The sequence below is a fragment of the Ischnura elegans genome, chromosome 6 (genome assembly GCF_921293095.1).
Source record: "Ischnura elegans chromosome 6, ioIscEleg1.1, whole genome shotgun sequence".
NCBI classification, from domain to species: domain Eukaryota; kingdom Metazoa; phylum Arthropoda; class Insecta; order Odonata; family Coenagrionidae; genus Ischnura; species Ischnura elegans.
Window position 1 is genome coordinate 27784400 of NC_060251.1, and position 27154 is coordinate 27811553.

Consider the following 27154-nt stretch of genomic DNA (forward strand, 5'->3'; position numbering starts at 1 on the left):
TGAAGATAATTAAAGCGTTTGTAGAATCTTTGCATGAAGTTTTAATTTATTTACATTTTATAATTCTACCAAAATAGAAACAACTCTCTATCCTCTTCATGTGCTTTGTTTGTTACAGCCTCAGAAGAAACACAGCGTAATTTATCCATCCTGGAGGTAGCAATAAAAACTCTGCGATTTCACATTTATAATTTTTGATGGACGACCTGAGTTTCGCTACTGTCTAGCACCATCAGGTGCATGCAAAATGTTTAGGAGCAAAATTCTATTCTTTTTATTTCTTCCTCCATGCTACATGTTCGCCCTGATATTATGCTCGTATCCCGTGTGATGATATGCTTTTAAAGAGTACGGACAAAGCTATTGTGATTGTGATCCTAACTTTTGGGCTCTGGATTCATTGCTATACTATGTTTCAGGTTAAAAAGTAATATTGGAAATAATAAACCAAATTAATGTGTTTCGTAAACTTATATTCTAACTGCCTTCGTGTCCTCTCAGTACCTCCATGTTGACGGTTAACATCTATCTTATACGTGCATACATATGTAACTGTCTCTCTCTGGAAGATAAATTTATGGCTTGAAGAGAAACTGTTTTTTTCAATGAGCTTTGCCGGCGACTTTTTTAACGGTAGAGAACGTCATTTAATGGATTGGACCAAATTTCATTCCTAATCATGTAGCGATAAATAAGTCATACAATTATTTCGATGGCCAATTATCTATACGGTTAGAATGAATCTCCGTCATTGTCACGCAGTGATAGGCTTCATAATACATGCTTAATTTGCGCCAGGGCCATCTATTTTGCAATTTCCGTGTTTGCATGTTTGTACTCCTGGTAAGAATTTCAAACCCTGGTAAAATTTTAGCCCTTTTCGTCAGAATAATATTTGTCCTCGTCTCCATCGACAGCTCTTTTTTGAACAGAAATCCAGGATGTAATCTTTTTCTTTTGAGGCAGGCATGGGTGGAATATGAATAAATTATTTCAGGGTTTGGCATTGAACCGCGAGGATGGTCTGAAATATGTAATGTTTGCGCGTATAAAAGTTTTATTCCCTTGGCTTTGGTTCAGCTCCTCAAGCGTCCCAAATTATGTGGCACCCTGCCCAGATCTTGAATCCATTTTACATGAATTTTCCCTTTTTCTGTCCTTCATTTTTTTCGTGGATTCTCGCACAAAAATTCATGGGCTCGGTTTAACATCGGTCCAACTCACTTCAACGGTATTGTGGTATAAATGCCTCCAAAATTAGTAGCATGTATTCTTCATCTAAAGGATTACAATTTGAATTGCTTTCCAAGGGAAAAAATTACGTTACAATTTTCTTCTTTTTATTCAATAAATAGAATGTAAAATACCTGAACTGCTTCTTAACATCATTAATAGTTATAAAAACACTTGAATCTCGTTTAATTTAAAGCAGGGATACTTAGAGCGTAGTTTACATAGGCTATTTTTAATCCATACGGTAATTTTAAGCATTTTATTTTTCATATTTCCGTTTGCAGCCGTCATATTTTTATGTTCATCTACATTTTTGAAATTAAAACTTTATTTTTCGCATATCCTATAAATCTAGCTTTCTGAATTGTAGGCAGATGAATGAAATATTTAGAGGCATAAAAACCAAGCCGAGTAAAATCCAGTTTATGAAAATAGTGAGGTACAATGGAGTGTTGCAACTATTATTTATGGTACGGTATGCCATATGGAAGATGGCAAAATCATTTAAATAATCCCCGAAATCCTTTGTCTGATTCAGTTTTGAAGTGGCACACTAACTGTCAAACTACGATCGATTTTGAGAAATTGAAAAAAGTGGTTGAATTCGGCAAAAATCCATTGCACTTAACGTCGCATAGTTAAACACCCGGCTGATATGCGGTTTTCATGAGCCATAGGCAGTCGTTCTCTTGCCAGAGAACGATTTTCGGGACATGTATACGGAAGAATGGATCCATTATAATCACTGTGAAGGGGATCATCAAGTGACTGCACTATGATAACTGCAGTTAAAAATGAAAATAAGTTATTTTTAATGAACAGACTCAAAATTATTTTTTATGATTATTAGATTTGTTGCTCACATTGACCGGGTACCTACCACTTCGCCATCGACTTGATGCAGAGCTATTTTTCAAAACTTATGTGTAATTTCTTGTCATTGAGACGTTTATTTGGTGATAATTCTGGTTACCCTGAAAGAAGAAAATATTTTTTTATGTTACATTTTTATGTTACAATTTCATGATACATCAAAGTATTTTTGTATAGTTTAATCTTAATTACCTTTTTCATGTAAGTCGGTAGACTTGTAGACTTGTCGAGATGGTTTTTGTATGAGTTGGCTTATCATATCGTATTTTGTGCTGTCTTTTTGAAGTTTTTTTCCACTTTTCGAAAAGTATTCTATCCTCGTATTACGATAAAATTGGTTTTGAAGTCAGCAAATTCCCCAGGTAATTTTTTTCTTTTCCGTAATGAAGCATTTGCTCCAGATTCGTTTGCGTTAGTTATCAGTAACGTTTTTTTTTCTCTTTATGAAGTTCTTTTTCACTTTTGAAAATATGTTTTCCTCTTTAGGCAATCGGATCGATTTCAAAGTCACCGTATGCCCCAGGAAAAAAACTTTCCACTTCCTTAATTAACCTTTTTCGTGGCTTGTTTATGCTCTGGAAATGTAAAGTGGCAATGTCCCCGCTTGTTAATTTTTCCTTGTAACCATTGTCATTTGAAGTGTATTATTTTCGCTTTACTCTGTCATTAGCTTAACGTGGTTCCTATGTTTGATTCCCCGCTGTAAATGTTGAGCCTCGAAATGTGAGTTGCCAAATTATCTGCCAAAATCGAGTTGAAATATTCAATTCCCTTTCTGCTCGTACACGGCTGTTCTCCGAAATAAGTTCACACCCTTTCATTTTCTCTTTTCGCAATCCGCTCTTCTTTCCCGTAGTATACGGAGCGTTCATTCTCGCAAATTATATTAATAATTGCTGGGTAAACGAGCTCTAAAAATTTAAATTATTTCTTTCGCGAAGTAATTTGGTTTAAAATGTTGAGGAAATTTATCTGGAGTTTCTTTTTTCTTTTTTTTTTAATTTTTCGATGATGATTGTCGCCGTAAAGCGATAACTATAGCTTTTATGTTTGTGAGAAGATTATATTATTACTATTTCGGGCAATTAACTACATTTTTTGCTGGATAAGTTAGTTAATTGTACAGCGTTCAACTGATTTCCCGCAAGATCCATTTACTGCGGATCATCGGAATCAATTCTGGACAGCAGTTATATTTAGTCAACATAGAGCGCAACTATAATTTAAATTAGGTTATTATGCATTGCCATTGGTGAACTCTGCTTAAAGCAACATTATATTCTAATTTCATGATGTCATTGGAGTACTTCATGTACTATACTTAAACTTCATATAACTTAATGCGTGTAGTTGGGTGAAGGAGATATTTACCATTAGCAGTTTCAACTCATACCTTATACCTAAAGGCGTATTTTGAGATAAAATTGGAAATGATATTGCTGACGACATACTTGTCATAACCGAGGCGGAGAATGATTGGAAGACTGACATTAAGGAAAGAAAATTGGCCAGATATAAGCTGAAAATCAACAAAAAGACTAAGATATTAGTGTGCAGTATAAGATAGGAGGCTAGGACTAACATTGCACTAGGATTTCAAATGCTTGAAGAGGTGAAAGAGTTAGGTTACATAGGAAGCCGAATAACCAACGATGGACGAAGCAAGAAAGAAATAGTCAATGGAATAGCACAGGTGTGGAGGCCTTTCTACGAAAAGAAGAATCCTCTAACAGCTGAGAGTATAAGTATAGAAATAAGGAAACAATTCATCATATGCTACATATGGAAGATGTTTCTCTATGGGAGCGAGACAAGCGAGTTGGCAAGTGCAGAGAAGTCATTAGTGGAAACATTCGAAATGTGGTGCTACCGAAGAATGATAAAGATTAAATAGATTGACAGAGTAAGTAATGAGGAGGCGCTATGAAGAGTGGGGGCAAAGATAAGTCTTCTAAAACCCTTAGGAGAAGATGGTAAAACATAGTTGGCCATATAATGAGGATTGACGGCCTGATGAAAACAATTGTAGGTCTGGTGAAAGGGAAGGAGGCAAGGGACGGCCCCGAATGAATTACATACGACAGGTTACCAAGAATGTAAAATAGAAGAAATACGTCAATATGCAGAGGCTAGCGGAATGGAGAGCTGCGTCAAATCAATGTCACAATTGTGGGCTTATGATTATGATGATTCCTTACCATATGGAGCGGTAACAGGTCTATCTTATATTTTTTGTTCAAAAATTTATCGCTCGGGAAGTTATATATTTGAAGAGAAGAAATTCTCTGGAGGGCGCTTCCCTCTTTCTCCAATGGTCTTCCATTTTTCCTTATTTGTTTACATATTAATTTACCATAAAAATTCGCTTTTACTTTGAAGATTTCAGAATACAAATAGTAGATCGTGTTGAACACTTGCTTGTGTCTTAAATATAAACTCCAGTGAAAACGCAGGAGTAATTTTTTCGTGGTTGAGACGCAGGCAAATGTTTCGGTGGTCTATTTTATTTACCCTGTAAAAAAATTTCTTGAAGGTAACTCAAAAGTTTTAGGCCACTAATCCGTCACAAAAAAATCGTCAGCACAAAATTCGAATTACGAATGTGGAATCCTGTATTTTAGTATCAGTGCTGCCACCTAAAACAACCGACCGCTCTTTATAGGATAGACTTTACTAGTCTCAAAATCGTCCACCGCGCAGCGCCATAAGCTTTCGATTGGACTCAATGAATGTTGTGTCTGATCGTGCGCACAAACAGCGTATTGGCGGCTTTGATAGCCAGGAGCCACGTTCTCCCCGTCCACTCAGTCCACTGGACCTCTGACAATTTCCTCTCATGTCGGTCTGAACGGCCTTCACCGCCCAACGGTCCCGTTGAGTAGAAAATTGCGCCGAATTTCATCGGGGCGGAGTCACTAAACACTCCTGCCCGTCGCTTCACCCCTTCGCCGGTGAATTGGCATCCGTTGACCCCATCTATATGCCATAGTTATGTAACTAAACAGTATATTATTCTGATGTACTATTGAATTACATGGGTAGATGAAAAAATAAATATTTGAACATCCTTAAAACTTCTTACATTTCTTTGCTCTGCTCAAGGTTTACGCATTTTATTTTCTATGAATATCCATTCTTATGATACCTCATTATCATCATAATCGTAAGTCAAAAATCCTAAGATTGGTTTGACGCATCTGTCAATTCCGCTCTCCTGTCCGCCAGCCTTTTCATAGCGACGTATGTATTGTTTTTTTTTGCCTTGGTCTTGAGCAGGTAGAGAAATTCAACTATTTAGGCAGCACGTTAGAGGAAAACGGATGCAGTAGTAAGGACATCAGGAAGAGAATTGCGCCAGCAAAGGAGGCGTTTATTAACAGGAACGAACTTATGAGAGGATCATCATGTAAGAGTTTAAAGAAAAGGTTATTGAAGAGTCTGATCTAGAGTGTAGCGCTTTACGGTGCGGAAACGTGGGCACTGAGGAAGGAGGATGAGAGAAGACCAGAGGCATTCGAGATGTGGGTGTGGTGAAGAACGGAGAAGGTGAAGTGGACGGAGAGGAGGAGGGACGATGAAGTGCTAAACATGGTGGGTGAGGAGAGGCAGCTTGTAGATGAGATGTGGAGGAGACAGAAGATATGGATGGAGCGAGTACTTAGCTGGTAGGGGATGTTTAAAACAGTCTTAGCGGGTGGAATTTTAGGTAAACGAGGGAGAGGAAGGAAAAGAATAGGAGTTGATAGAATTAAAGGGAGTAAGCTTTATTGTGAATTGAAGAGGAAAGTGCTTGATGGATGGGGAAGGTTCCCAGAATTACTCTTAAGTTAAGTACTCCATGGAAACCTACCTTAATTGGTAGATCCCCTCCCTAATAATCCCCTCAATTCTAATTGTAATTATTGTCACTACGTAGATTCCAATTTCTATGCATTTCTGTTCTCTATCTCATCCTATTACGCCAGAAAATTAGTCATGATATCCTTCGTCTTGAACTCTTCCCCTTTATTCAGTGAAATAAAGTCTTTCATCTCTTTTTATACAAGAAGCAGACGATTTTTCTTCCAAGGGTGTCAGGAGATCCGCATCTTATTACCTAAGAACGATTTATTTTGTTCGTTGTCATCTCGGAATTATCTCCTCTGTTTATGCAGCCTTCGTGAAATTCATCTTAAGCCAAAAATACTTCCTTAACGATCGGGAAAATTTGTTTGCTGTGTCTTTAAATTTTCTTGCATGCAAATTGTTGAGTGAAAGTAACTGCCTATTGTTATCTGGTTGTTTTCAAACGATTACAATGTGAAAATTATTTATATATTTGAATTCTTTGCTGACAAAATTAGTTTGTTTCACTTGTATTGTAGTACTCTTAACCAAATTTCTTTTATTTATTGCCTCTGTAGGCATCAATTTCTAGAACTTCAGAAGTTTAGACGTGGAAGTAGTCGTCATATCTCAAGTTACTCATTTGTTAGTATAATTTTAATGTGATTGATGTTGCCATTTTGCTATAAGATCCATTTTTACCTTTCATTTTCTGATGTGAATGGTAGTATTCTCTTTGTGTTATGCAGTCTGCTAACATTTTTACCCTTTATATCAACGGTGAAGTTGCACATGTGTACCATCGCTATGAAAGCATAAAAAAGATGCAAAAAAGGAAGTTTTAGCCTCTTTATCAGGGGAAACTACGGTTTCCCATTATTTTTTCCGTCTTTTTTTTCCAATCGTGCGAGGGACACCGAACTGGAATTCGGGAACGGATGCGTTTGCAATTTCGCCCCGTTATGATGTCAGCGACAGGCAGTTCGATCTCTCGTTCTTGCTCTCGCCTCCTCGCATTCTTTTGTCTTCTTTTTTTTGGTTGCGGTGGCTCTTCCGTGTATCTGCATGCTGCAGGAGGTGTTGAGAGTGGTGAGTCCTGTATACGGATGAGTTCGGATTCTTCGGCAATCTTGTGCAAAGGTTTTCCCCTTGTACGTGTTCCAGGAACACTGTGTCTCCGTTTTAAAGAGTTTTCCCTCGTGATTTAAATTCACGAAACAAATTCTTGATTCCATCCTTACGCTCAGGTAGTGAAAAACATAGTCCTTCCTTTTGTGATAATCTTCCTTTTATAATATCAGAGTCAGGCGTCATTGTCTTCATATTAGACGTGGTGTATTTTTTTTCGATTGAAGATTTTTTTAGTTTTTTGCTGGTACGTCATTTTTTATTATTATAACAAAACGTTAGTTTTCTTATCGGGGTCCCATATTATTTTCTTATAATTCAGAATATACGACTGTCAGAGGTATAATGTGTTGTTTTCACCTTGGTCATTACATCGCGACGCATCTTATATCTATGCAATGCCCTAATACGTAATTTATAGTTTTTCTACTAACCGTGATTTTCAACGCTGAAAAATCCTGTAATCAATTGTTTCAAGCAGGAAACATTTATGTGATGTGCAGCGGAACTTTTTAATCGACAGTCAATGAGATACAATTGTCAGTGCATATTTTGATATTTGAAAGAAAAGGGAAGTTTCTCTGCTTCTCGTGGGCCCTCGTTAAAGTTCGTTTCAAGGGTGAGGGGTGCGTTATCACGTGAAGGGCCGGGGTTACCTAGAAGGACTAATACCCGTCATATTCACGGGTAATGATTATAATATTTCTTTGCTAATGTTAAAATTAATTGATAATTTCACTAAGCATAACTTTTTTCATTATTTATCAATGCAACTGAATAATTTTATGCCAATCATTTTACAATAAAAAAAATAAAATGAACAGCGGTCACGTCGCTCTTGCTTCCCCTGTCCTGGCATACAGCACGCCGCTTCATGTGGGAGATATGCTGCATATTTCCATTCAAATTGTAATAAAAAATGTTGCATGCATAAATGTACTTACTAAAATACCTAAAAGGCCAGATTTAAATTAGTGCAGCTATTTCCTGAATGAAACACGCGTTACCGTAACAAATAAAATAAAGAATCTTTTTCCGTTATTATTATGTGGGTCGGTCTTTTACATAGATAGATATATAGATATTTATTTATTGCTCAAGGACGTATGTCCTCTAAGAACAAAAACAATTTACTTGTACAAAATCATAAACCACATTAAACATAGAATTAATTAAACATAAAACCATGAATCCAACTCACTTAAAATTATGAAAACAACTCACTTGTTGTGAGCGACAAACTAAAAGGACAATATAACAAAAGAGTTCCATTGTGCAAAGTTCAAAGAAAAGAAAGAAAAGCGTATCTTACACACGTTCTAGTGACAAATCGCAGAGAGCAGAAGCAATGAGGAAGAAGTTTTAGGAATAGCATGAAGTTACATGATGAAAAGAACATACAACCAAAGAAATATTGGTGATATACATTTTTCTTCATTTAACCAATAAGTCATATTGAGGCAGTAACTAATAAGCTATAAACTTTTGCCTTAAACGATTTCAAAAACCGAATATTTTAAACTTCATCTGGTAAGGTAGGCAGGTATCTTTTTAGGTAGGCAGGTGATATAACTCCATTTCTATGCGAAAAAATCAAATTATATTTCACCAGAAAATGTACCATGAAGAATAAGTTAAAGTCTGATTAATCAAGATTATTAAGCAAGTAGAGATTACCCGTTAAAATAACGATCGTGGTCCTTCTAGTGTTATAATCTCTTGCGTACTTGGGCTTGTCTCCACTTATTCTTATTTTTTATTTTTTTCCTCTCAAAGTGCGGTGGCAATTTCTTGTATCTGCATGTCTGAAGGTTGAATAAGGTGGAGAGATTGTGCACGCGGTTGAGATTGGATTCCTTTGCACACGTCGGTCGGGTGCGATATTTTCCAATCATTGCCGAGGCGAGAGTTTCTCTGTGATAATTAAGGTTCGTCGCGATTGTACATTTCAAAACTAATTGTAATTCTATAGTGTCGTCAAGTTATTAAAATATGTAGAATTGGATGGATGAGGCAGATACTTTGTGGAGATCCATTATGAGATATGAATTGAAACACTTTGCCCTTTCCACATAAAAATTTATTAAACTAGAGTCGACATGTTTCGCTGCACTGCAGCATTATGAAGGCATTATGCAGTGCAGCGAAACATGTGGACTCTAGTTTAATAAATTTTTATGTGGAAAGTGCAAAGTGTTTCACTTCATATCTAAAAATATGTAGTTAAATATTAAAATATTGCGGCAACACTGCACTTGCAATTTAAAATTGTGTTGCAACAGAAACGCGTCGTGCGAAAATAAATTGAGTGGAAACATTGCAATGTCTTATCAAATTTATACTTATGTTGAGCTCGTTTATTTTTTGTATAGTTAATTATTACTTTCTTTATAACTGCCTTAGCCTTATCGTACGTCGATACTAAAGCATAGCTAGCTCGTTTATCTTCGCTCGTCTCAGTTAACTTTGACCTGATATTTTCCTCCTCTTTAACTTAATGCGTAGATATAATGAGGCATCACATAAGGAAGCGACGTTGTTGCGTCTTGTCGCTTCGTTTATCATAAAAAATCATCTTTCGCCGCATTCAATCTACCTGTACGATTACAGAGGTATTAGTGTTTTCCCTATTAAAATCAAAGGTAACAGAGGTATCTTATTGCGTACACCCTCAATTCTCGTTGTATACATTCTTGTGAAATTGGTTGAAACCCTCATGATATTGCCCCCTAAATGTTGAGGCATTTGTTTGAACTGATGCTGTCGGTAGCCTTTGTCTGCAAAGCCGTTGTGCCTTTTCATCGCGTCCCGGGTAATATGACATCGATTTGCTCTTACAGCTCTTTCGTCTATCCAGTCAGCTTCATGCAAGCGATCTTTCAGTTTTGATGCCACAAAAATCCACTCACAGAAAAAGCTACATAATGATGGAAATCGCCCCGGCGTGCGTGATCATACCAAAACTTCGGGATGGGTCTATTTTACTGCTTTGTCGAAATTATGGAGCTGTTTGAAAAAAATTATATCGGTTATATTTATTATTATGTCGCTTGGAAATGAAATACTGAGATTCTCATTTCGTTTTACCCTTTTGTGCTTCTTTATGAATTTTATAACCATTTAGAGTGATAGAACCAAAAAAATGATAGAATGACCTCAGGTGGTAGTTAGTACTGATGGTGATTAGATGTTTTAAAAATTGTGCTCAAAAATATTACAGATACAAATAATACAAAGATATTACAAATATTATTGTGCTCTTCAAGCTTCTAAAATATATCTCGTCGACGTGATGTTATTTATCAACTTGTTTTAGTGCTTCACTTGGCTGTCAGGCTGTACATCGTGATGAAAATTACCTAAAAAATAAATGTGACTCACTTCACATGGGTACTCGTAAAAACTTTCCCACGCTTTGTCCCAAAATGTTTGAAAAACGATTAAAAAAAAACAAATTTGAAATCTCTCTCAGCTTTTGATGAGCAAAGAGTACGTTTGTTAATTTTTTATCAATTTTAATTCAAACCCCTTAAAATAGTCCTTTTTTGCCTTTGCCCTAACCCACATTCTTTCCATAGCCGCCGTTAATTTTTCACTTGATTTCCATGAATAACTCTCTTCCTTTAATCTCACAGAGTGCCCCATTTAGTCTCTAACATTCAATTTTAACCGTATGTCTTTCGTTTCGTTTTTCTGTGTGCCTTGTGCTACTTATATATATGCATGCGCAATGAATTTCATTCAAATTTTCGTCGTCTTCCAGAGCTGTAAAGTTGTTTTTATTGCGCGCGCTGCACTCTCGGATAATTTACCGAAAGCAAGCGATTCCATCGGCAGTATATCGCGCGGCCGTTTTATTTCCTCCCCCAATCCTATCTCAACTCCGCCCTGCGTGCGTTCCTTCCCCTATTAATTGGCCATTCTCCTGAGTTACGGCTTACGCGTCGTCCCGAAAATGGCGAAATACAAACGGAGTCATTTGTTCTCTTGTTTTTATATCACTTGGGCACGCTCTTCTTTTATTTTATTCTACGTCCCCTTGAGTTTATAGTCTCTATGAGAATATTTATTTAATGTATTTAATTATTCAAAAACAGCCGATTTGGCCTTTCAATTTATTATAAAACTTTTAGTCTGTAGCTAAAAAACTAACAACTAAAAAGCTGTGGAAAGAATTAAAGAAGGCTTTTGGAAGCTGCCTCCTGATTATTCCGAAGAACGTAGATAGATCCAGGGAATAGGTAGGTAGAAGAAAAGTTCAACATCTTGTTCGGTAAAACCCATCCCGAAGTTCCCTCTGAGAAAATGGCTTGGTGGTGTAACTGGCTAACACACCTGACCGGCAATTGGGATATCCGGGTTCGAATCCCAGCTAAGTCAAATATTTTTTCATGGCGAACTTTGGTATATTTAAGAATTAATGGTGTTGAATGAGCTAGGAATTCTGTATAAGCGCGGGTGGGAATGTGGAGTGAAAAAAGTGTATTTCAGAGGACCGGTACTTGCCAGTTAAGGCAGTGTGAACGAGAGACGTATCATAATTATCACGGTCCCTTGTTCGTGTAGTGTGTTGGTGCTTGAGGGATCCCTGGGAGTGAACACGGCTTGCTGCTCGCCAGGTGGCGCATTCTTCGTGGCAATTCTAACATTCGTCGGTCGTTGCTTTCATCGTGTTCATGTCGGCATATTCGATTTTATGGTGTTAGCGATTATTCCCGATGAGCCATTTAATTCTTCCGATAGGATTCTCGCTGGCCGCGTCACATGTTTATTTCTTCTTTAAGTAATATTTTTATGTGTTAATGCAGGCCTGTTTATAGGAAAATTAAAACACTTTTTATAGGGGAGTGAATTCATTTGAAATATTTAATTCGTGTATTTAACATTTTAAAACTTACTTAAATATTAATTTTGTTTAATTTAATTCTTAAAAAACGACTGTCATCATTTAAACAGTAAATTTTTTAACGCTCTCCTCCTACTTGTAGTCTTCGTATATCTTAAGCCCAAGATCGAGGACGATTAATTTGAATTATGGCAGATGGATATTTATCGATCAATATTGAAACTATTTTACTCCATTCCATTTAAGAGAACTATCAATTTGTTATTTTTTCAATTCATCCGGTTGTTCTGCTTTCATTCTTGTTCATTTCTTTGTGCTGACAACTTTTTATGAACCCTCTTCTCAGAGAGGAATTTCCGCTAGCGTCCCATTCCTCTCATAGTGAGCTTTGATGGAAATGTCGGAATATGAGTTGTGGAGGAACAGCCACCATGGACTTCCTAATATAGCCTCAAATCTCGTTTCCAGAATTAAAAACTCGTGGTATTTGTCGCTCTTATCCCGTAGGTTGCTTCTCTAAAGCATACCACGCACGTGGAGTCTACTCCACTTGTGATACGAACCTCTCTATCTCTTGATGTTTGAGCGATTTCGAGCGATTGATCAATCTGGACGAAATGTTTTCACGTGGATATGAGCGCATCTCATGCAGTTACCCCTGTTTCTTTTTTTTCTCCTCGTTCGATTATTTTCAGGCATCATTCAAAGATCCGCGACTGGGGATATTCGATCATTTTTTTCCTCTAATTGGAATAGCAATAGCGGTTGCGTGGTGGAGTGTAAATCCTCATAGACGCTTGAAAGTGTTCCTCGATGCATTTAGACATCGCGATTTGGGAAAAGTTCTCATTTCCTTCGCGTCGAGAAATAATAAAAATTTGATATAATGTATACATATAGTAATACATTTTATTAATATATAATATTAATACAATGTAGTCATTACTGCAAGCTTTAAAATAAATTAATTCCAGGCGTTTAATGTTCATGTCCTAAGATAATACACCAGGTTCGTGCATTTTTATGACAATACTCACCAAGTATGGATTAAAAACAATTCCTCCTGAATTCTCAAGCCTTACTCCCGAGATATATCTTAGGTTATTGTCTATATTTTCCCCTAATTCCTACTTTTAAATTCGCTATTTGATTTTCGTTGCCTGAAGATGTATTTATATGGCAAAATTAAGGCGTAATAAAACATATCTCGTGGAAAGCTGGTCGTTTTACTGCGGAACAATCAGAAGTCCTCTTATTTAGTAATAATAGTTAAATGTCCATGATTAGGGCGTCGTTGTCTTAGTTCTAATAAAGCTACGTCGCAATATGTGTTGGGGTCCAAAGAGGAAGGCGTGGCAATAGTGGATGCTACGACAATATCGCCGGCTGCTGTTCTGGCTTTTTTTATCGCTGTGTGAGGAGCCACATTTGGTGTGTGTCGGGTGTGGTAGAATGGTCGTTAGTCGCCAAATGCGTAAAAATGTCTTGAATTAACATGGGTTAATTAGTCTTATCAATTCACACTCTGATTACATTATATTTTTTCGCAGGAGATGGTTCAAATGGCAAAATTTGGCCTTAAAAATCGTTTTACAGGGAGATTTTGTCATTGTATCAAGTCCTCATGCTTGATATAATAAGGGAAAAGTACCTATTTTTCATTCTAGAACATAGTTTTATCTAGGGTACAATAAAGCCACTTTCTTCAACATGAGGTTTACCCTGAAGTCCATAGATGTAGACTTTTCGCGATAATAGTGGATTCGAGGCCCACGCAGTGAATTCGAGGGCCGGTCGCAGTCCTGGCGCGCTTTTCGTTGAGTAAAGAGCGGCAGTTGGCGTGTGCTGAATTTGTTCGACTAGTAGTTTGCAGTTATATACATCCATGTCCTGAATTAGCTTGGACAAAGAAGTCGCAAATAAATTCGGCGCGGGTATGCATGGAATTATTTTCCCGAAGATGGTTCTCATGATAAAATTTACCCGTGGATAGTTAATCGTTTTACAGAGAAAGTTACTCACTGCATCAAGTTCTCTTTCGTGGTTGAGTAACGTAAAAGTATTCTGCATTCTTGAAGACGCTGTTATCTGGGTTTTTATGAAGCTACTTTCCGCAGTATGCGCTTTATGCGGGAGTCTATGGATGAAGGTGTTTCGGGGTAATAGTGGATGCGAGGCAAATATGGGCCGGCCGCAGTTCGTGCGAGTTGTTTCGTTGAGTGAGGAGCGGCGTGTGTGTGTTCTGGGTTTGATCGACTGTGCCTCGGGGCCTGCAACAACTATTGGCGGCGGTCCGAAGGAGCTCATCAGCATTCAGGCGAGGGCCGACGTTTTGAGACCCGTGGCCTCTCATGAATACAGAGGGCGAAAGACGGCTCCCTTGGGGTACCCCCGCTCTTATCCACTGGGCGTAGTCGGCCAGCGTCAGGAGTAGTGTATGGAGCTCCACATCTCCCGAGGTTAGGCTCGAGACGCGATCAAATATGCCTTTTTTATTCTCTGCTAGGAAGTTTCCACCGCTTATACGGCGGCGAGGCATAGCAGATCAGATAGGATGTGGATAAATATCTAGAAACCTTTGCTGTTTGTCTTTAGTAAAAGAAGAATGGAAAGCTTTTATAGGCAACCAGGAATGGAAGTACATAAGAGGGCATGCGTGTAGAAAGAACTTCATGATTAATGAAGTGGGAGATACAGGAAATCGAAAATGGCGCACTACAAAAAATAGTCTCCCGCGAAGAGAGGTGGATTGAAATTTTTATGAAAAGGAATATAATCTATGAATGAATCTAAAAATTCAAGAAAAATGTCCTTGCATCTCCTGTTAGATTTAAATATACTGTGACGACAGGAAATATTAAGATATGATTCCCCAGTTTTACAAATGATATAGCATCACCGTCGATCTAGTTCTCCAAGGATTCTGTTGTCACTTCAGCTATTCTCGCCACTATATTTTCCTTCTTCGATTTCTGCTAAATACTTGGGATTCATTGGTTTTGTTACGATGAAATTACTGCATTCGGTGGAATGAATCTATTCGCGAACTAATAATGATGGTTTATCAAATACGATGTTTATATAAAATTGCATCGGCCGGCTCTTCCTAATCCTTATGCTTCTTTAAGTTGGTGAAATTTCCCGAGCTATTTCCATGCAATCTCCATCTTAAAAATATAGCTAAGGATTACTTTCATTAATAAAATTTGGGGTGATTGTGTCGTCTTCCTCTCGTACAAGTGATCATGTTAGGAACCGGAAAGAAGACCTCGATAAATAGGCCGGCTTTAGGGAAAGATTTTAATTTTGAGATCCATGAGCTCTGCTCGCGAGTCTCGAGAGGCAAGTGTCGTTTTGCTCCCGGCAGAAACACATCACGGGCTCATCCCTGAACTCCTCAGGGGTATACTTTACATTTCTATCCTGTTAGGATGTACTATGAAAAACCAGGGAATGCATTTAGACATTTTACCTGCCTTTCCCCCCCATTTTTACTCCACCTTTAATAATTCTTTCTGGGCGGGGAGAATTTTTTCATTCCGCACTGTTGTAGCGATGGTCAGTTCTACTCTCTTCTTATCGGTCTCGCTCAAATGAACGAGTCCAAGAATCCATGCTTGCCAATCTTTTCAAGATGGTGCGCTAAAACTCTGCGGTACATCCAAAATGCCTATCCTTGTTTATACTATTTTCGGGAAAATTACGTTTTCCGCCACTTCCTCTAACAACAATCGTGCGAAAAATATGCTGGATATAGATTATTAATGGTGCACTCCTTCGTTCTTATTGAGATTTTAATTCCTCGACAGATTTTAATTTTCTTATGTTATTAAATTTTTATTTGCTAGAAACAGGATTAACTTGGAGAAAAAAGGGTTAATGTTATGTAAATGAAAGCCTTAAAAATAAAATTAATTAAAATTTGATAACTTTCCTTTTTTTGCAAGTCTTAAATTCAACATAAATTCAATTTTGAATGGAAAGAGGCAAATATTAAAAAGACTCACGGTTACAAGTTAAGCAATGACATCGAAGGTATTAGCCAATTAGTGATATTCCGAGACATGCGGCTCTCTAACGTCATCTGGTGGTTTTCCATTTTTTCATTCTTTCACGCATGCTTAGAGGTAAAAAAATCTCTTTCGTACACTTAAGCATCTTTCACACTACTCCAAAAATCATAAACAAGGAACTTGGCGCAAGTGGTCTTGAACGCTAGAATGAAATTGAAGACCAAAGAAGAGTAACTCTTCAACAAACGTAATATCTTAAATCGGGCTGAGCGGCCTTTCACATTGATGTCGAAAGTTTTAATTGACGTGAACAGCAATAGTCAACATGATCGACAAAGGAAAAACGTAAAGCGTGACAAAGACAAAATTTTACTTACCGGAAACAAATTCGTGGCAATATATTTCAGCGCCGAACTTTTCCTCTGCTTTATGTGATAGTCTGGGGGGGCTTACATCATAATTACCTTTTCTCCGTGTTAAATTTAACAAGTGCTTTCTCTCTCAAGCAAGGGTGATGTCAATACCCAGACCTTCCCCAAGGTAGCGCTGGGAAGGCTAGAAGGCCTCCACTGATTGGTGGAAACGCTTCAACACCGTTAAAGATGCAATTGTTATTATAACCGGTTCAATACAAGACTAATTTGATGGAAATGAAGGGATTGAGTCGGACAAGCGCATTGAAGACAAGATTTCCGCAATTATGACGATTGACATGACTTTATATCCATTCGAGAAAGCAGGTTCAATGAGTCTTGAACGAAATTTGACGTGAATTTGACGGTGTGAAACCACCTTCATCCTTGAGAATATTGCCAGCGGCAGGATTCGTTCCTTACGCAGCCCCACTCGCTTGGAACGAGTCCTCGCTTACGTCTAGTATTCCAGCCTTTCCTTTCTTTTCAGCCCCCGGCCTTATATTTTTTGAGTGCTCCCTCCCTCCCCAAGTCCCTCCCCCCCTGTCTCAGATTTCTTCTTCGCTTTTGAGCCCTGGATATCGTCAACCCTCTTCAAATCCTTCCCCGAAGGCTTAACCATTGTTCCCCCTATAGTTGCTGCCGAAGATCGCCTTCAACATAGATGTGTGTCGTTCATGAATGAATCGTTCACTTTTAATTTGAACCATTCATAGTCAAGAATCGACTGGATTGAATCACGTTATACGTTTTGAATGGTTCATCATAAAGCACGTGTTACCTGCGGTTCATGTCAGCCATGTGGTCCAAGAGGAAGTCGTCGCATTAAAAGAAATGTAATTACGCGGAAAACAAGTTTGCCTGTGGTAAAATTCCGCGCTAAGACGGACCTTATGCGGTGATAATTAAAAAATTATAATAATTATTTTAATGAACTTTGGCGAATTTCAAGATATGACTTCAAAAAGAGTACAAAATCATTTCTGGAAAGTTTTACTCAAGTACTTGTGGTGAACTATTTTACAGATAAAAAATGTCACAACAAAAGTGACAACTTTACATTTTCTGTAGGAAATACACTTTGAAATATGAAATTCTAAAATCGGCTTTATTTCTGTAACTCAAGTAACGCAACGTGTTACGTTTATTGAGCGTATTCTTCGATGGATTTGTTGCGTTAATCATTTGGTTTGCATAAATCTATGTGTTAATTTATTGTAGTTATTTCATAATGATAGTATAATTTATTGTTCACAGATTGTTACATCCTCTTTGAACATTGTTTATAAACAGCTTACAGCTTGTAGAAATAAATTGAAATCGTTAAAAAATAATGGTATGCAATGAAGAGATTTCCAAATATCTTCCATTTTAGAATAAAATTTATAGCAATTTCTTTTTATATCTTGTTTCAACTTTGGGACGAAATGTGTACATTAATTACAGATTAATATCAAAGTATAGGAATAAATTGAAAATCGTTAACAAGATAAAATATACAACAAATAGATTACCTAGTGTCTTCCATTTAGTAATAACAGTTTGAACGATATGCGAGAATGATTCATCATCATGAACCAAATCGTATGAATCGAATCACCGAGATGAATCGAAAATCCCCCCTCTGCTTGAACGTTTCCCCTCACTCCGCTCTTTCCACTACCTCCTACCGCCATCTTCACTGCTTGGTGGGCGGGGTATCCGTTCTGCGGTTCGCTCAGTGGTGGGGGGTTTTGTGAAGATTTCGAGGGAGGACACAGACGGAGGTAATTTCCCGAGATAATTGGAGAATCTTAATGAGAAGTAAAAGGTGCTGTTTGATACCGAGGCGGTGGTGGTGCTGGAAGCTTGGCTGTGTTTGGTCTGAGATTGTACAGATCGGATTATCTCGTGGTGGTGGCTGGTGCCGCTTCGACCTCCTCCCTTTCTTTTCAACCTGCCCTTCTCTTTGCTCGCGAGGATCTTCTGACTTGGGTCGTTCGGAAGCTAATTGCGACAACGAAAAATGAGATTTGATGACAGGTTACCTGTATCTGTGTATATTAAAAATGTGAGTACGTGCGTGCCGTGAAAACGCCCATTGATGCTCGGTTGACTGTGGTAACTTAGACCCTTTCCGGGTAACGTCAGCCCTGAGACTTCCAGAGATTCATAGTTCTGTATTTTGCCATTTGTATTGAATTATTGACTCAGTTCTTGCATCATTCGACAGGTAGCAGAACTCGCTTCACTCCCAAATTAGTTAGGATTTGAGTTCCATTGAATAGAAGTACTTTTGAACATTATCTGGTCTTGTACATTGGTACATTTCAATATCATATGATTATTTCCTAGCAAAAATGTTGTCGAATTAATTTTTCATTTCCACCAGAATAAAATGAATTTACAGATGAAAATCAAGGAGCATTAGAAAACAGTATTCCAATACATATTTTGTGTGGAGTATCTTTGCTCCAACTCATGGTTTAGAATTAGATTTTTATGATTTTATTAGATTTGGCCAAAGTTACCCCAATTCAAGGTTACTTTGGCCCAATTTTTTAAAACAAATCCTGGTTGTTAAAATAGGCAGAGGATCAGTAATGACCTTAAATTGAAGATACATGATCTGTCAATAATTTTAATTACTTAATATACGGTTCTGATTTTCTGATAATGCGAAAAATAACAAAACTATTTTGTAATGAAGTACTGTTGTCTCAAGAAGTGAAAGCGTGCCCTTAAGGGCACTTTTTAAAATTGTCCGGTTCTTGGGGTGTTAAGTACGTTGGTGGAATTCTAGATGAAGCTGTGGCTGTATTTCGGTGTTTCCGTGTCAAAAAGTAAAATCACGGATAACTTCTTGGCAAAAATATCGTATTAACTTAATTGATCATGGTTTTAGCTCCTTTTTCCCTTATCAAGGTTGGTTATGCTTGATAATTTCACAAAGTGCTGTTATCATGGTTGGTCGGGTTAAATAAATGTAATAATTTTTATAATCATATAAGTATTTAATAATTTTTGTTGCTAGTTGCTGATGTTTTTACTTTTTCACTTGAGAATAGGATATTTCAGGAAGTTAAGCCCGATACGGTTGTTTAATACATATTTTTACATCGATGTCAACATAGAAATTGGAAACGGTATTTTAAGCTTTTAAAGTAGATTTTAATTCCTATCTTGCTGCATTAGGGAAATTTAATTTTTAATTGGCGTAAAAACGATGAACTACCTCACAGTTAAAATTGAGGGGGTGAGAAGCCAAGGGGTACATGTGATTTTTTTCTAAACAGAGTCGGGTAAAGTTAATTGTTGAAAGAAATATACAAAATCTTGGTTTCGAAGGGATACGAACGAGTCCCTGTTCTGTGCTGACATTACGGTACCTCCACTGGACAAACGCTCAACAATCGCTAACCGAATGCAATCCGCTCATCTAGGAGCACTAGTTGTACTAGATGAGCGGATTTCATTCGGATGGCAATTGTTGAGCGTTTGTGCCGTGGAGGTATCGATTAAGTGGAATATTAAATGCGCTACTAAATATATAATTGATCTTCTTTGTCTTCTTTAACTGATTTCTGTATCTATTTCTGTTTAGAAAACAGAAATCACTTGCACCCCTTGTCTTCTCACCCACTCAATTCAAAAAATGCTCTCAACGGCGTAAATCAAGGAATCAGCGTTATAATCGGTACTTAGTGTAGAGTGTTTGACTTGATGTCACTGTTAGTATTACTATCAACGTGACTTTTATCGTGTGCATTATTCTCTCTTATGTTCTTGTCTCTCCTTTCAGGTAAAATAAAATATTCGGAGCGTGTGTATGACGCGTGCATGGAGGCGTTCGACTGCCTGCCACTGGCTGCCCTCATGAACCAGCAATTCCTCTGCGTTCACGGCGGTCTCTCGCCGGAGATCCATACGCTGGACGACATAAAAAAGGTCAGTCCACTATCCCATGCTACTTTAAGGAGTTAATTCGTGTTATGTCAGGGTTTCCAGTGATCCGGAAATAAATCATGGAATTCTTTCATATCCCGAGTATTTTATCAGGATTGAGTGCAAAGTATCCATGCATAGTCGTAGTACCCATAAGGTGCGGTGTCCCGAAAAGTACATTTTATTTCAAACTTCGTGTCATTTTTCCAATATCATCACCAGTTTACAAGTGATCCGTCATCTTTTCAGGGTTTAGCTCCATGTGTCGCAAGAAAATCTTGTATTTACTTTGAAACCTGTGTCGGACTAAATTTTAGTTAGTGAAAAATAGGCATGCGAATTCCATCGGACAACATTTTCTGGTTATAAAGTGCGCTAAAAACTTATGAATGCAAAATAAAGTTTGGAAAGGTTTCAGAGTTTTTCCTCGGGTTTTATGATCCGGGATGATATCCGAGTTTTATAGTTATTAGAATTCCACTTGCTCTTTTCTGAGGGGCTAATGTCAAGTCAGTGGAGTTTGATGGTGGTTTAAGTTCACTCCCGAGTGACAAGTACATCCTAAGTTTTCGTTTGGCTCCCGTCTACATTTGACCAAGTGAATCCTCCGCATTGTTTCCTTTCGTAAATTACCGAGCTTGTATTACATTTTAAGTACCGCCTATATGACCAGATCTCGATGTGAAGTTTCCTGATTATTCCTTTTCTCCCGATGATCCTTTTTCTATTCGAAATTTTTCTTCCCTTTTCTCCCGGATACTCTACACCACACCTACCAGGCGATCTGGTAAACATCCGGAATCGTGAGTGTACAGAGGTCCTTGGCCCTCTGGTGTTATCTAAGCTTAGAGGCTGGAAAACTCGTGAGGAAATGAAATATAAGTTAGCGGAAACCCTGTACCTCTCGCCCACCTCATTCCCGCTTGGTGATGTTTACTTGAAATGATCTTTGAGCTCGTCTTCCAAGGAGTTGATTTTTCATGGCACAGGGCCAGGTAGAGCTATTGATTTTCCTCCCCCTCATACCTTAAAGCAGCGTCTTAAGAAGATATTTTTTTACCCCACCGTACTCTGCTAAGGAGGGTTGAAGGGTCAATTAACCGTGTCGACGAGCTATTTTTTAGTCTTCCGATGAAAAAGTATGTGAATTGATGTGATCAATTGTCTTAATTTTTAGTACTAAATGAGTTGTTTGGTTCCCGAGGGGTGTGGTTTTTATTCAAATTGGGATAATGAATTTGTATTTTACGTGGCAAATTTTTTTCTATGAAGTGTCGACGATTATGTTACGTTCTTTTTATACTTCACTTCATTTTAGCCAATATAGTTAATCATTTGAATGTAAAAAATTCTAGATAAACTAGCATTGAGCGAGATGACTCCTTAAATACCTGCAAATTGGCGCAATATATCTGTGCTTTGGTTTACCTTGAAGGAAATCATGCTCGTATGGTCTTGAAGCCTCGTTTTTTAATTGTTACAAGGATGATTCTGTTAGCCTATTTTCCGATGGAATGCCAGTTATCGAAGCCTATCATCAGTGTTTTAGGACCTAAAAAATAACTTTAATCCCTTATAACCCAGCGATAATTCTGGGAAAATCAAACTTGATGATTTGTCGTTTGGAAAATTTGAACATTTTCAAGTCAATCACAATTTTCAACAGCAGCCTTATATTTGACCATTCCATTTTCCCACATAAACGACCAGTAGTTCATAACTATCTTTTTTCACAGTCGGTAATGCACAGTGCACACATTTGTATATGACGTTTCTTCATGTTGCTCAGAAGCAGCACTGGACTTGAAAGTGTTTTTATAGTGTATTTTCAATCCCATGAGTGGTGAAAAACCCACTCATGCGGGGTCCTAACCCGTAAACCCTACGTCAGCATACGAGGTTTTTGCCCCACCACTGCCGGAGAAATTTTTATGATTTCTCAAAAAAACACCACTTACGGACCTTTTTGTTTCCTCTGGCCGAATGCTTTGTGCTTATCACTGCCCCGTTGTGCGAGTGTATTAGTCGAAGTGACTCCTATACCTGGAGCCATAATTAAGTAAAATATTCGGACAGAGCGGAGTAAAATGATGTTACAGCTTTTGGGACTCTCCTCGATCAGACCGGTCAATAATGGCCCCTCGTCGGCAATTCATGCTTCTGCCCATGGTAGCGTCTAGCTTTTTCCCCCACCTCCTGGGTAATTTACTGTGCGAGTCTTTTTGCCGTTACGAGATATAAATCTGCGTGTTTAAATTTTATGGATTCACGGGAGTGAAACGAGGCTTTTTTTCGCGACACACGTTTAATGATATTTTTTTTTGTCGAAAAATACATCCTTAATCCTCGGTTGTAATTCAAGGCTGTTTCTGTAGCACATCTGTTTTCGGCTCACTGATTTAGAGCAATCGCATTATTTTATACATTATTATTCACTGGAATAGTTTTACCCAGTTAGAGCTTAACGTATTTTTCTTTCGGTCCCCCAATATGATTAGTGAATGATCAATGAATCCGAAGTGTGCGCCGGTAGAGAGCTGAAACTTAACGACCTAGGCATTTAGCCTCTAGAGATTCTTTGAATTTATTTATTTCCATATCGTGTTACTAAATTTTCTCGTTAATATTTCAATATTTACATTCATGCTTTTCTGCTCCAAAAAAATAGGTTTTGAATTTACGGTTACTGCCTGAATTCCTCGGAAATCATCAGTTGACTCATGAAAGCTCCTTTAATTATACTCGTGTTAATTTACTTGTCGCTGTGAAGTTACAAACCACCTGGAAAAAAATTTTTATAACTTTTTCCCTCGATCGCTGTAAAAGATAACAATACGTAATGTAAATAAAATTTTCATCTAAAACAACTTTTTTATCGCGAACTAAATTAAAAAAGTGCATCGTAAATTCAAATGTGGGAATAAGCGCTCCGAAATTATAAATATACAGAGAATTACACATTATTTATCCATCCAGCTGCTTAATTTAGATAGTAGTAGGCGAAATGTATACGCGAGTATAGTTGCAGTAAGTAAGAAGGGAATATTGAGTTTAAAGTGATTACAAAAGCAAATTTTTCATCTGGAATTGTTCGTATGTACACAAGCCGTGAAGAATTTTACTTTTCAATAGTTAAATTGTTAGTTTCCTACCTTATTTGTCTCCTCTTTTTGTTTTAGCTCCTTCTTGTTCTTTTTAGTAAATTTATGTTCAATCGATTTTTAATGAACGTTGAAGAAAACAAGTTTGTGGTTATGACTCTTATCATTCTCGTTCCTTTTAATAATCGCCGCACCACCATCGGATTATGGTAGCAATTTCATCTGGTTCTGGCTTATCCTGAAAATTTCACCTTGAGAGACTATCGTGAAGTAGGTTAGGATTGAGTTGCAAAAATTTATCCTGACAAGATGACAAACAACAAAGCGAGTTTATAAAAAGTAACAAAGTAAGAGTCGTTCCTAAAAATTTTAAATACAAGTTTGGAACCCTTACCCAGTGGGAAATATCCACCCAATATTTGAGATGGGCAGATAATTGTGGCCGCTATTCATTATGCTAAAGCTTCTTTTGGTCTTCTAAAACTCTCCAAACTTATCATGTTTCCTCATGATTCCTGTTATTATGCTAGCATCCATAAGTTGCAGTTATTCTAATATTCATAAACCGAAACACATGTGTTGAAATTACAATTCTAATTGAGTATCGTTGGATTGCTACTATTTTTTCCAATGCTTGCTCTTAAGTAGTTGAATAACGAGCGTACTATTCGATCTCAATAATGCAAAAATTAAGCTTGGCATAAATTAATTATTAAACATTAAAATTTATCATTTCTTTTTAACACTGCTTCTTTGAATAATGCCTACTTTAATGCATGCAGATGAGAAGTACACATCAATTCCTTGAAGGACTATTGTGATAAATTTCTGTTTGTTTACGTAAACTATGATCTCACTCCTTTCGTTTTAGCTCACATATATCTCTATGGTCAGTTGGTTAAATGCAGTGAATATTTATCATACCTTATTCAAACACGGTTCATTGTTTACATTCATTTTAATGCGTATTTTCAACGATATCATTTATTCATTAATGCTTAGCATTTTGTGACCTTCAGTAGAAAAATCCACGTGCCAAGCATTATGATGGCTTAAAAGCTCAGTTTTTTGTATCTGTATCAAAATATACACTGAAAGCGAGCCATTGTGAACAAGCTGTTACTTGAATTTTTTTTACCCTCAATTTCCCAATATAACGTCGGTTACGAATGTCCACTTCAAATAGCTGCCCATTCTGTATCTCGTTAAACAATGAAGGAGTAAGTAAATTGACATCCGATGTTTATGTTTGCTCAATAACGCTGTGGAATACCCCTATTCCAGTGCCATGAACGGGGAAAATAATCATAATAAAAATTCCTCTAGTTTTCCGTCTGAATTTCTCTTACAATGTTGAGCCGGTTGTTCGGCCAGCCAGACAGCCTTACTTCGTATGCATGAACTATCAGCATACTAACTCTATTACAAATTCCGACGTACACGCTGTAGTCATATTGAGCAATGCGGCCCAAAACTTTAAACGGTGTTCTTATTCTCTGTTCTCCTTCTGTTTTTCTTTGCCCTGTTTCTCAAAACATTGATTTTTAATATTATGGCCAATGATACCGAACTAAACGGAATTTATAACAGTACTATTATTTTATAAAATGCTCTAATAAGTTCCGAGGGTATAAAAAAAATGTCCGAAACTACGGTTTGGAGAGATTAAATTTTATTTCACCTTGTAGGTTCGTATTGACCTGCGACTTTATATCCCACTCCGGGCTAAGACTGGCATTGTGAATATGCTGTTACTTGAAAATTTTTATTCACTCGATTTAACATTATCACGTCCGTTCCAGTCGGAGGTACGCCGAAAATAATAAGTAATGGCGATGTATCTCTTAACCAGGGAATATGTGTACATATTAAATGGGATATTTAAAACAAAGTTTCTATTTCTACAATTATTTAATACAAAAAGTGTCACCTACCCATAGTGAAATTGTGTAATAAAATGTGGACCTTACATTTTTGGGAGTACAATATTATTTATATACATATAGAGAGGTACGGGAGGAAAAAAAGGTTGGGAGTCTCTGATTTACATGATCAAAGTTTTATTTCTCAGAGTTAAAGCGCGGGAAATTAACGTCGCAACTTGGCAACGGCGCATTTTCTAGGCGGGGCCTCGAGCGACCGTCGCGCTCCCGAGTGTGGTGGTGTCCGAGCGAGGAACCTCGTCCGGCGTGGACATTTGCAAAAAGAAAAACACAACTCGGATATGTATTTGTATTTCTGGATTTGCAGCGTTTTTCGAGGCATGGAGGTCAGCCGGGGCGGCGTTGCATAAGTCCCCACTTGGCCCAGTCCGTAAACACACACACTGCGGCGTGGTGCGGAGGGTCCTTGGGAGTGACCCGGTTTCCCCCCCACCCCCCCCCACCTCCCTTGTACTGCTGTGGTGGTGCCGGCACACGATCCAACACATCGATTTCAGTCACTGTTTAAACTGGGAGCGGACTCGGTCGGATGCTGATTGGATGAGTAGTGGGAGGGACTTTGCACGTTGGCTCATCCCACTCTTGACACTACAACTGCGTGTCGCCGCAACTAAGCCACTCCCCTGCTCGAATCCGTGACGATATCCAGCGCATGTCTCGTCGAAACCGTTAGTCCGCTTTATTTTACATTTTAATACCATTGCTTATCCAGGTTTTTCAGAATGGACATTGTGAAGCAAGATTTTTTGTGAAATCTTCTCGGCCTTCCGCCGGATGAATTGCTTGTAAGCCGACATTTTGATGGCTGCTTCTGGCATCATCCTCAGGGTATGAGGCAGCCATAAAACTTCGGCCTACAAGAAACTCACCCGGTGGAATACCCGAGATCATTTAACCAGTATAATACTCCGGGAATGAACAAAATCATATACATCTTTTTTCACTCGAATGCAGTGTGAAATACATAGCAGAAAGATATAAAATAAAGCTAGCCGTTTTCAAATCTTGGGTATTAGTTTAGACTTTTCATCCAGCAGAAAATATTCATCCTCTAGTGGAAAGCTATGGTGAAACAGGTCATTGACACTTTAATTTTGTATCAGTTGAGGATTTGTTGACCTTATGAAATCTGCAGAGCGATATCCATACGTTAATGATGATCTAATCCTTCGACGTGGAGTGAAGGAGTTGGGTAAGCTGTGCAGCTAACATCTCCGGGTGATTAAATAACTATAATTATATTAAGGTTTTCGCCAAAGCCTTTTTTATATTTAACAAAGGAGAAATTCGTATTTTGACATCATGTCTCGTGACGTTTCCGATAGTTGTTCCGTTTTTCTTAGGAATTTCATAAGACTTCTTTGTTCTCCTACTCCCCTTCGTACTTCCTTATTGCACGCACATCATTCTTCCTAAGCATCATATTTTAAGTGCTTCCACCGTTTTGCTGCTATCATATTCTAATATTCACTGCCATAGAGAAGCGTAGAACGTCTATGGTTGAATTGGTGATTGTCATTGTTTGTGATATTCCCCATTACGGGAGTCATTTTATTTATTTCCTCCTTGATTCGTCAATCAATCTGAATATACTCGTCTCCAATCGTCATTGAATGAACAACCGCTGACTGTCCATCGGCGTACCCTTACGGAACCGCCCGCAAGAGCACAGTTAAATGCGACTGTTACACAGAGGAAAATATTAGAACACTTGGAATTTGGAGGATCCGAAGTGGAATCTCGCTGAAGGCAAATGATTTTTTTCCCGATTGAATTTTCGCCTTACATTGTATTTTCTGTCTGTTTCGTGTAGATTTTTTTCCTTTATCCCAGCCCATTCATTAAGAACTAATAG

At 37.8% G+C, this 27154-nt stretch overlaps 1 protein-coding gene across 6 annotated transcripts in view; it reads left to right on the forward strand.

The window, feature by feature from the left end:
- Window positions 1–27154, forward strand: part of LOC124160228 (serine/threonine-protein phosphatase 2B catalytic subunit 2-like) — a 517396-nt gene that overhangs the window by 374357 nt on the left and 115885 nt on the right. For all 6 annotated transcript variants that reach the window (XM_046536039.1, XM_046536041.1, XM_046536036.1 and 3 more), the window contains exon 5: window positions 20113–20258. In XM_046536039.1, coding sequence (XP_046391995.1) covers window positions 20113–20258 — 146 coding nt within the window. The remainder of the gene's footprint in view (window positions 1–20112; window positions 20259–27154) is intronic.